The 11,281-nt window shown below is 35.1% G+C and overlaps 1 protein-coding gene across 1 annotated transcript; it reads right to left on the reverse strand.

The window, feature by feature from the left end:
• Nucleotides 1–5,139: 5,139 nt before the first annotated feature.
• Nucleotides 5,140–7,765, reverse strand: LOC148781841 (uncharacterized). Its single transcript, XM_088868983.1, has 4 exons — nucleotides 7,628–7,765; nucleotides 7,303–7,458; nucleotides 7,122–7,188; nucleotides 5,140–6,820 (listed from the first exon to the last, which is right to left on the reverse strand). The coding sequence occupies exons 2-4, from the start codon at nucleotides 7,384–7,386 to the stop codon at nucleotides 5,400–5,402; spliced, it is 1,572 nt and encodes a 523-aa protein (XP_088725109.1). The 5' UTR covers nucleotides 7,387–7,458; nucleotides 7,628–7,765; the 3' UTR covers nucleotides 5,140–5,399.
• Nucleotides 7,766–11,281: the final 3,516 nt, after the last annotated feature.

Raw genomic sequence — 11,281 nt, forward strand, 5'->3', positions numbered from 1 at the left:
GCTTCACCCATCCAAATGATATATAGAATTGAGGCTGCAACACTAGTTGTATTATTAGTATAAAATAACACAAAGTTACTTCACAGTTTCAATAGCCTAGATCAGGTGATGCCCTTGTTTGAAGACATGAAGAGTCTTAAAAGTCCATTATTCCAATGAATTGAAAAATATAAAGATAAAAAAAGATGACTGGACCTTATTCCTGTTCTATAGTCTAAATTGCGAGGTTGAAATGCCATTTCTATGATTGTGGCAATGATCTCAGCCTAGTATTTTTTGACCTCTTACCACATTAAGTAAGAATTCCAAGTAATACCAATTAAAAAGGAAATCGAAAAGCTGCAATGTGCAAGTTAAGTTGATAAATGCTTCATAGCTTGGATTAGATGAACTCCAACATTTAGCTAAGAACTTTGTCGACATAAAAATAATGTAAGAGATTTACCCAAGATAGAGTGTTATGCATAAAAGTCTAAGATACGAGCGCATCACAATTTATGAAAGTGCTGAACTTTTGTATTTGGGTGACTACATGCATCAGCACACACAACATAAAAATACAAAGAAAAATGAAGCATGAAAATATGATGAAAATCGTCCAAGATATAAACCCAGAACCAAATAAGAAGTTATATCCCATTGAGGCCATGCATGAACAAAAAAAGAAGTAAACTTTTAAACCAAATTAGAAGTTACATCCCATTGAGGCCATGGATGAACAAAAAAGTAGACTTTCAACAAACATGTGACATAGGACAGTTATAAATGATGAAGACACAATACAACAGGAATTGAAGCAACAAATGGCACATATTTAGCTTTCCATCTATGCCAACATGCAAAAGAACAACAGATTTACATAATAGCTATAAGTTCTGATTTATGTTTTATAATGACACGATCTATTATTGACTACCAAAGGTATAGTGTATGTACATGCTTGTATGCACTCATATTTCAAAAAAAAAAAAAAGGGTGTCCACAGACAAACATCTATATATGTATTTGCCACTTGACTAAATGTGCATATGCACTTATGTGTGGATTCTCACAACGGAGGTATGTGCCCATGTATATATTTTCCCACAAGTGGCATAATGTAAGTAATGTTTGTCTGTTAACACGACCATATGGATGCATTAATCTATATGTATCTACAATTATGTATGGATGTGTATCTGATACTGCAATTTCTGATTTATAAAGAATATAGTTATAACCACACACAAATAGGAATAGGATACATCCCATCCACAATCGATCACTCGATGATCTTCAAAAGATCATATACCAAAATGTAATACATGCTTGTAATCAACTCCATAATCGTTGAAACTGCATATACATTAATAGAAATTAAAATTCCTTAATTTAAGATATGTATGCCCATTTGAAGGAACATAATTCATAACGAATTCCTGCACCTAACCACAAGAAGGCAATGACTTGGAGCGATTTCCTGCTCACGTAAAACAATGAGATTTATTTCAAAATGTGTCGATGTTGGCCAACAGGGGGCAGGTTGACCACTATCGGACGAGCAAATCCAAATGTGGCATTAAGTTTAAAGCATTAATAGTAAATGCATTATTAGTCTTGAATCTTGAGCTGTTTGCTCACACGAAAAGAGCAGGTTCCACTATTTGTTGGAATATTTTTGCATTCGCCAGATGGGGGATGTGGCCCTACATTGAAACATATCAGATAAGAAGATATATTTCGCAATTATGATTCTTATTTAAATGCAACATTGATATTAAAGCATTAACAACAAATGCAAAAGACGTGTGATTAAGAATCGCTAGATTAGGCCAAATATTGCAACTTCTTAGGCCGAGTGTTTACAAGTTAAAGTTAAAGCACGTGTTAAGATCCCTTGACATGCTAAACACTGAGCACAAGTGGCCCAATGCCGAAATTATCTCCCTATTCCCATGCTTCAAATAGCATTCATCGAAAGAGCATTACCATTACTATTCCCATGCTTCAAATAGCATTCATCGAAAGAGCATTACTAGCATAACACTGAAGAGACAAATGTAGAAGGGCATCCATATTGGATAGATGACAATACTCCATATTATTCGCAAGTGGAAGACAAATAAATGAAAACAAGAGACATAGCCATTATGAGCGAACATCGAATATTCCAGTAACACCCATGCTCATTTTTGCATGCATTTTCGATACGTATTCGCATAACCACATGCATTTTCTATTACAACATATGTAACTCTCATATAGAAACAGTTTCTAACATAGTATCAGAGTGAGGTTCTTTGCGATCTTCTTTGGACCTTCTGCTGTCTTCTTTGGGCCCTATATTTCTTTGTTTTCATCTTTTATAAGATGCCTAGTTTCTCTCTCTAGAAATGATCTCGAGAAGTTGGGTTTCTTTATTTTTTTATTTCTTAGTTTCTCTCTCTAGAAAGGATCTCGAGAAGTTGGGTTTCTATAATTTTTTATTTCGTCAGCATCTACACTTTTTTCTTCATATCAAACTCCGCCACTGGAGGAAACAAGATCAAGATACTCCGTGCCACTTGAGCTTTTCTATCATCCTTTTGGGCTTGAGACCCATCTATGCGGAACAATTTTGCAAACTTATCTTTCGTTTCTGTTTTGCTGTGGATTTTAATTTGATGATAGAGAAAAAGTTGGTGCCAATTTTTGCTTGCAAATCTCCTTCAAAGTTGGGTTCTGCCGCATACCGCATCTTATTCTTTGCGGAATATATGGAGAGAGGTTGAGAATTATACTCTTTCTCTACAGCTCAAGAAGGATTCACTGGTCTAGATTCATTCTCCTGATGGATTATTCTTTATTAAAAGGGCATGGGATTTTATTAGAAATCAAGGTTCATCACAGCCTATCTTCCGTGCACTTTGGTCCTCCCAATGCCACCCAAGGGTGAAATGGTTTTCATGGTTGGCCTTGTATAATTGATTACCCACTTCATTCTTACTATAGCAGCGAAACATGCAACTTGATTCTTTATGTCCCTTTTGTCGTAACCATGATGGCAATCTTTTTCATATATTATTCCAATGTGCCTTTGCGCAAGGTGTCTGAAGATCGCTCGCTTGGAGATGTGGAAAAAGGTTTGTCCTTGGTACCTCTGTCCTTGATTTACTTAGGTGGTAGTTGCTTTTCAGGTTTAAATCACATGGACTTCGTAATATTTGGTCTTCTATCTTTTTTACTGCTATTTGGTTTTTATGGGAAGAGCACATCAAAAGAGTTTTTGAGTCAAGACCTACCAGGAGAGAGCTTATTATAAAAAGAATTATCCTGCATGTTCAGGTACTAGCAGAGGTTAAGAAGTGGTCTTTCCATTTAGCAGAAAAGACCATCATTGGTAACCTTCGGATAACTTGGTAGCAGCAGAGAGCTGAGCCCTTTACTTTGGTAATGTGTTCTTTTCTTGAGACTCATTATTATAAACTTAGTATTGATAGTGCTTCATTGAGAAATCCAAGTTTAGCAGGTGGTGGTGGAGTTATCAGGAACAATGCAAGTGGTATTATTGCTGCTTTTGCAAAGCATTTTGGTTTTACTTCTAATAACCATGCAGAATTCTAGGCTTTTGAGGAAGGACTTCAATTGGTTATTCAAAGTGACTCGGCCTTGCTTGTGAATGTCATTCTGAATCAATGCAATGCTCCATGGAGACTTAAGATGATTGTTGACAATTGTTGCATCAGACTGTCTTCTTATCGATGGTCCATCACACATGTCTTTCATGAGGCTAACATGGTTGCTGACGCCCTAGCTAAGAGGGCAGCTGCCGCCCCGGTGCTATTGTGTGACACCATAGACCATCAGATTTTCTTTCCTCTCTTTTATTACATGATCCGGAGCAATTGCCCTACCATAAAGTTATGTCTTAATTGTTTTTCTCTATTTTTTTTATTAATAAAAAAGGGTAGGGGGCCTTCTCCCCCATTGACTTACCCAAAAAAAATGTCCTTCAAAGTTTTTGCAAGCAAATCTCCTTGTAAGCAATTCAATAGCTTGGACCTAATTTTTTGCGAGCAAATCTCCATTAATTATTTTTTGCAAACAAGTCTCCATGTAGTTCAAAACTATTTGTGTGTGTCTCAACAAAAGCTTTCTATTGACAATCTCTGTCAACAAACTGTTGTACCCGTTTGTGTGCATCTTCATCAAAGCAAATGCATGAATTTTTAGCTGTTTGTAAAGGTGTTTTGGTGCCCGCAGTCTTCATCCAGTTCTAAAAATGACCTCTAAAAATGACCGATCTGCACTCTCTGCCAAATCCTTCTTCAAGTCACTGCCGAGTCCTTCTACAAAAGAACATTTGTCTTTGTTTTGGGCTGTGTTCTGAATCGCGAGTTGCTGAATCTGTCATGGATCCTCACCGAGTTCTGGTGGCTCTTTTAAGTCCTTCGACTCTCTACCGAGTCCTTCTACAAAACAGCATTTGTCTTTGTTGTCGCTTGTGTTCTGGGCTGCGAGTTGCTGAATTTGTCTCGGATCCTCACCGAGTTATGTTGGCTCTTCCAAATGTCATTCTGTACATGTTCTTCAATCAAGAGACCATTGCTTCTATTGTTCATGCCATGCATGTAAAAACTTAAAGATCCAACTCGTTCGTTTTTGCAACTTATTGTTCAAACTCTAATTGCTTTATGTAAAAGCATTTTGAGCTTGAAGGGGGGTATTAGAGTATGTATATCTATATTGATATACATCATTATGAATACATAATGAAATATGTAGATGTATGGATATATATCCCTTAGGTGTCTCTTGATTATGATAAGATTAGTTAGTAGTTATCCATAACCGTTGGTATTTATCTTTAATTGTTACTGTATATTTATACGAGTTTTGTATATTCTTTATGAATCAATAAAAAAAACAAAGAGTTATTTACAGTATTCTGAAATAATCTTTCATGAGGGCATAAAACCCAAATATAATACAGTTCATGAGGGAATAAGACCCAAATATACAGAAATACAGTTTCTAACAACACTCATATAAACACACATGAAATGATCAAATGGATAGCTCAGAGTCCTCACAATGGGAAACAAAATGCAAAATAAAGAAAAAATGAGCTAGACAAATTGTTGAACCAAGAATGGTAGAAAAGAGAAAGAAAGAGACGTCCATTATCAATAGATAATCAAGTAAGACTTCATCATCATTATGTATTCATGATTTTTATTGAAGTCACATATGCCCCAAATGCATTATGACTATACATCAAATGTAAACACCCATCTATAAACCCAAAACACAAATTGAGCGAGCGGGTTATGACCTATGCTTTGAAACAAGAAACAAGATGTGAAATAACAAAAAAAAAGCATATAACCAAAACCATCAACACTTAGGAGAATCCCATAAGAAGCTCACTGTCACAAATACTAGAACCTGTGTTCATATGGGTAAAGATCGTATTGCTTTCTGCAGCCTGGGCAACGCCCATCATCTTCTAGAATTCTCTTGTGACAAAAGAGACAGAGGTGAAACCCACAGGGACATGGCGAAAAGCTCAAATCAGTATCATCCAAATCTTCATAGCAAATTGGGCAATTCACAGGTGCATTGAGAGGACGGCCCGCATTCATGGCATCACGCCCACAGATTCTCTCTGATAAGCGCCCATTGCCCATATTCATGGCACCACGCCTGCAAAATCTCCCTGATAAACCCCATTGCCTCGATAGGCTTGGCAATGCAGCAGGGCGGTGAGGCTGCCAAGCCCTTCTCACCCATCGAAAATCACCTCTCTCTCTTCTTTCTCTCTCTGCAATATCCCGGGCCACCTCATTCGATGGTTTTTCATTGTCTCGCTTATGAAGGTGGCTTCTCTCTCCTTTTTCTCTCTCTACTGCATCTTGGGCCAGTTTTTCTACCTCGAAGTTGCTTGGCTCTTTTGTTTCTTTCTCTGCTGCATCTTGGGTCACACCATTAGATGGTTTCTCCTGCTCCTGAGAGTCATTTGTTTCTTGAGCCACATTTAAATCTTTTACTTCTCTTTCTAGTTCTTGAACCACATTAAAATCTTTTAATTCTTTCTCCAGTTCGTGATCCACATCCAGAGATTTTACTTCTATCTTTATTTCCTGAAACGTATTCAAATCTTTATGTTCTCTCTCTACTTTCTCTTCACTTTCTGATAATTCATTCAAATATTTCTCCTCTCTCTCTACTTTCTCTTCTCTCTCTGATAATTCATTCAACTCTTTATCTTCTCTCTCTGCTCTATCTTCTCTCTCTGATAATTCATTCAACTCTTTATCTTCTCTCTCTGCTCTATCTTCTCTCTCTGATAATTCATTCAAATCTTTCTCTTGTAATTCATTCATATCTGTATCTTCTCTCTCTACTCTCTCTTCTCTCTCTGGCAATTCATTCAAATCTTTATCTTCTCTCTCTTTCGCTTCTCTCTCTCTCAATTTGTTTAAATCTTTATCTTCTCTCTCTACTTGCTCTCCTTTCTCTGGTAATTCAATGCATGAGCTTCCTTTGGAGATTGATAATGAAAAAAACTCCATACCCAATGCATCTACAACAGCTTCCCAATCATCCAAATTTTCAATTCCATATTCACTCAAGTAACGTGAAAAGCTTCCGCTGCAACTTCCTTGCTTCTCTAACTCACTAACCTTCTCTGAAACCCTACTCTCACAATTTATAACAGTAACCGAAACACTAGTGTTTGAGCTACGGTTGGAGCCTAATTGTTTGGTTTTTGATGAAGGTCGAGGGATTTTCAATATCTTCTCTGAGGCATTAGACCATGAACGTCCATTACCACCTTCATTGGGAGCATTGTCCTTCCCTATAAAAACAAAAGAGAGTCAAATAAAGTGCCCTGTTCTCATTAGGAACATTACTCTTCCTTGTAAAAACAAAAAAACACAGTCAAATAAAATGCCCTGTTCTATGCAGGGCGTGAGAGAGCAGCAATGGAATTAAAAAAAAAAAGAAAAAAAGAAAAGAAAAGAAAAAGCATGAATTCATGCATTTCAAGAAAAGAGAATAAATGTGCTTGAATTTGGGGAAGCTTCTGAAATGCATGCAGCAAAAATTATAGAGAGAGAATCCCTAATTTCGTGAAAGAATTGGAACCGATGGTGAACCTCGGGTTAGCCATTGTTCACGACGAGCATCAAGCTTGCACTTTTTCAGTTTCGCTGACCGATGAACCTGTGCAAAACAAGAGAGAAGCCAGAATGATTTCGCAATACATGAAAGATTTGTAGGGAGAGAAAGAGATGGCCCGAGTTTGAAAATGGAGAGATAGAGGGATAAAGAGAGAACCTTTTTCTTCTTGGGGTGGATGGTTTTGTCAGAGTTGTTGACGGGGATTGGAGCGGAAGCCATTTTTGCATGCTCTGAAACCATATCCAATTACAAAAATGCGGCAACTACAAAAACTATTCGCTTTCTCGTCCCCCAAAACGTAACAGAATGAACCTGAGAAAAAACAAAAAATTCAAGTACTCATTTACCTTTCTCTCTAAAGCCTCTCCATTTCTCTCTCTCTAAACCAGCTCTAAAACAGCTCTAAACCAACCTCTTTCTCTCTCTCTAAACATAACACACAGAACTTGACAGAAAACAAAAAATTCAGAAACCCAATTACCCTTTACTAATCCTTTACAATTTCTCAACACCATTCAAAAAACATCACACTGTTTTCCCTTTAATAAATGTCCAGAGAGAGAGGGGGAGTAGAGAGAGAAGCAAGAGAAAATAAAATGATGTGGAAATTGTACAGCCCACAGTTTGCTCGGACGGTTTAGGTTTATTCGCACAATTTTTAATTAAATCTTCTTACTTATATTAGTGGGGGGCTAAAAATGGGATTATTCATGACTATCCAAACTAATGATAAAGTTAATATGAAATTGGAGTGTAGTGATTCTCTCACCTGCTTTTCGGTGTATCTATCGACTTTTGTCATCTGTCTATTGCTCTAAGCATGGCCGTTACCATGTTCTCTCTCTACGTCCCTCTCCCCCACACCTCTCTCTAAAAGGGAGCCATTCTTTTCTCTCTTTTTCTAAGTGAGCTTGTTTTCTTGCACTACCATAGAACTTTCTCTCTCTTACTCCCCCTCTCTCTCTCTCTAAAAATGAGCTTTTTTCTTCAATAGAAATTGCTCTTTCTCTCTCTAGAAATTAAGCTGTTTCTAACAATAACCAAAAATTATGATTATGCCTGCATGCGTATGTACATGTGTTGCCCATGCTTTTAAGAAATTTTCAGGAGAGCTTTATTTGGGAGATTAATTGAATGGTGGAGACTTGTAGGAAAAGTGCACAGGAAATAAACAAGGAAAAGTTCAAAATACAAATAATGAAACAAAATAGAAAGTGAAGAAAAACTTGAATCTTATACTAATATGTCCATAAAAACAAAAGAAGAAAAATTACAAAAATATCTAGTTTTGGTTGTTTAAAAAAATTATCTCCCATTTTCCATTTTTAAGGTCAGGATGCTTTTTCTATTTTGTTTTGTCCTAGAATTCCCTCAAATTAGAGCTTTTGAAAAAAATTAAGTAATCCCCCTATACTGAGCTTTCTATACATAAGTCCCGATATTTTTCATTTGAGAAAGTATACAATGAGATCATTTACCTTTGATACAAGGTGGTCAAAACTAATCTGAACCATTGTGAAAATTAGTGGCTGCATTTATTTTATTAACAAAGCTCAAAATTCAAAAAACAAAATTCTCTAATTCTTTAACAATCCAATTAAGGATCACCTTAAAATTTTATCATATAATTTTGATGTAAAAAATTCTTGGTATTATCTTAAAATCTATTTTCATACCTAATTAAAAAATTTTAAATTTCGAAAATGGTTAAAATCAAGTAGATCTATAAATATATGAAAATCTTGAAAATGGACGGTGTAGATAATATGTTCGAAGATGCACTATTTTCGATATTCAAAAACTTTTTGTTCTCATATTCATAGATGTTGATGTCGAGATGATTGATTAGAGGGTTTTTTCAACATTAAAACAATATTTCCGATAAATTTTTGAGGTGCATATGTGATTCTACATTTTAAGGTTACAACCTTACATAAATTTTTTTCTATAAATAATTGTGACCTTCCTATACCAAAGTTGTTGGAGTATTTTCGTTAAAAAAACAAACCTAAGATTTTAAAGATATGACATTGTTTCTGTATCGTCTTTCAACAAAGCTTTAGAAATTGAAAATCCGAGGTTGTTCCTTCATCACAAAAAGTTCGGATTCCAAAAATCTGAAGTTTCCACGAACTTTGATAAACCTTTGAAATCCAAATTACAGGCATTTTGTTCTTTTGAAAAAATGGCAAACGAATTAGGTATGATAAAAACGTAAAATAAAAAGGGACTTTTGAAATTATGGTATTTTAGAGGGATATGCATGTTGAGTACTCTATTTTCTTTGTTTTTTATTTTTATTTTCACCGTAATAAAAAATATAACCCCTTTTTCTGAAATTGTAATTCCAAATAACCCTCCAAATAAAAGTAAATAACGTTAAACCCGTCTTTACATTTTTTATTGTCAAAATAACAATATTTATTTTCTTTTTCTTTTTTTTTCTTTTTGCCCTTCCCCTCTCTCTCCATCACCTATGGACACCTTCCTCTCACCCTCATGAATCTCCATCTCTTTTTCTCTCTCCTTTCGTAACAACCCAAATTCCACTTTGACTATGAGATCATTAGAAAAAAGAAAAAAGATAAATACTATAATTTTGAATTAAATGTCCTTTTTTTTTAACTTTAAAAGTCCATTACTTTATATAGGATTACAATTATAAAGAGAGAGAATATGCATCACTTTCCCTTTTCTTTAACACAATAATAGAAATAATCACTGTAACTAGAGAGTATTCACGTAGGCGTGGCAATGGGCTGGGTGGCCCTTTGGCCCTAAAACATTTGGGCCCAGACCATATTTTGTGGCTTGAGGGCCACGTCAAGGGTGGGCCAAGGCTAAGACATGGCCAGCTCAATTCAGCCCGGCCTAGCCGAAAGAAATCCAGCCTGTTGCTAGCTCGACATGCATGGAATGCCGAAAATTAACACCCAATGCACAAAGAAAGTTATACACAAAAAATCAATTAAATTTTTTTTAAAGCTCGTGTTAAGAGGATCTATAATAAACGGAAAAGACATGTATAGTATGTTGGTTTATACAATACAATGTTATTATGATCAGATTAGCCATCAAACTGATGAGGGGCACGGTCCATTCAAAATTGCTCGGACCATAAGTTGAATCGCTTTAATTGGATTTTAAAAATATTAAAAAATATGAAAAATGTTTTTAAAATACATAATATATTTAAAAAGAAAAGTTGCATGCTTTGTTTGGCGGTCGAATAGGTCAAAATTCACTTTCAAACCGACCAAAATTAGACTAATACTAGTTTTGAGTTAATTTTTGACCAAACTCACTTTTTACTTTAGATTCGATTGGCTAAAGTATCAACCTACCCTCATTGGTTGGATTGCTGGTTCAGTCAGGTCTTATCTTAATAAGTATAATATAGTACAGTTTCATCCGGGGGAATTTTCCTTTGAGAACTTTGACAGAGAGAGCATGCTTGGATTTTTGTTAGAGAGAAAGCGGTTTAGCAAGAGAAAACCCTAGTTATTGGGTGTTGCTTGGGTCTTGAATTTAGGAGGAGAAAGTGAGAAGAGAGGTTTATGCTTAGGGTCCAGTTGGATATGAGAAAATTACGAATCTTAGATATTTGACATCTAAAAAAATTTATGGAGTTTCAATATCAAGGATATTTGTCATGCATTTTTCAAATATCCTGTTTGGATAAACTATATAAACTTCATGGATTCCTTGCAATCGCTTTTATATCTATTGTTTCTTAACAAAATTTGATACAATTTCTCTTTCTAAAATTTTTATATACTTTCTCTCTCTAAAACTCAAAATTTGGGATAGTGTATCCATAAAAATTTTGAGATAGTTTCTCCCTCTAAAATTTGATATGGTTTCTCCCTAAAATTTGACATACTTTCTATCCAAAATTTAAAATTTGAAATTGTTTATCTAAAATTTTTGAAATGATGACACATATCAAATTTTATATTCATACCATTAATAGAAAGAAATTAAAAATAAAATTCTTTGAGACATTGGATCTAGATTAAACAATTAGTGGCTTGATTTAAATTAAACAGCTGGATAAAAGGAGAAGTATATATCTTTTATGCTGTAGAAGAAGCATAGAAACCTTTCTCTAAATAAAATTAGAAAAAGAAAATGC

The sequence above is a fragment of the Amborella trichopoda genome, chromosome 6 (assembly GCF_054954075.1).
Source record: "Amborella trichopoda isolate Santa Cruz 75 chromosome 6, AtrichopodaSantaCruz75HAP2 v2.0, whole genome shotgun sequence".
Lineage (NCBI taxonomy): Eukaryota > Viridiplantae > Streptophyta > Magnoliopsida > Amborellales > Amborellaceae > Amborella > Amborella trichopoda.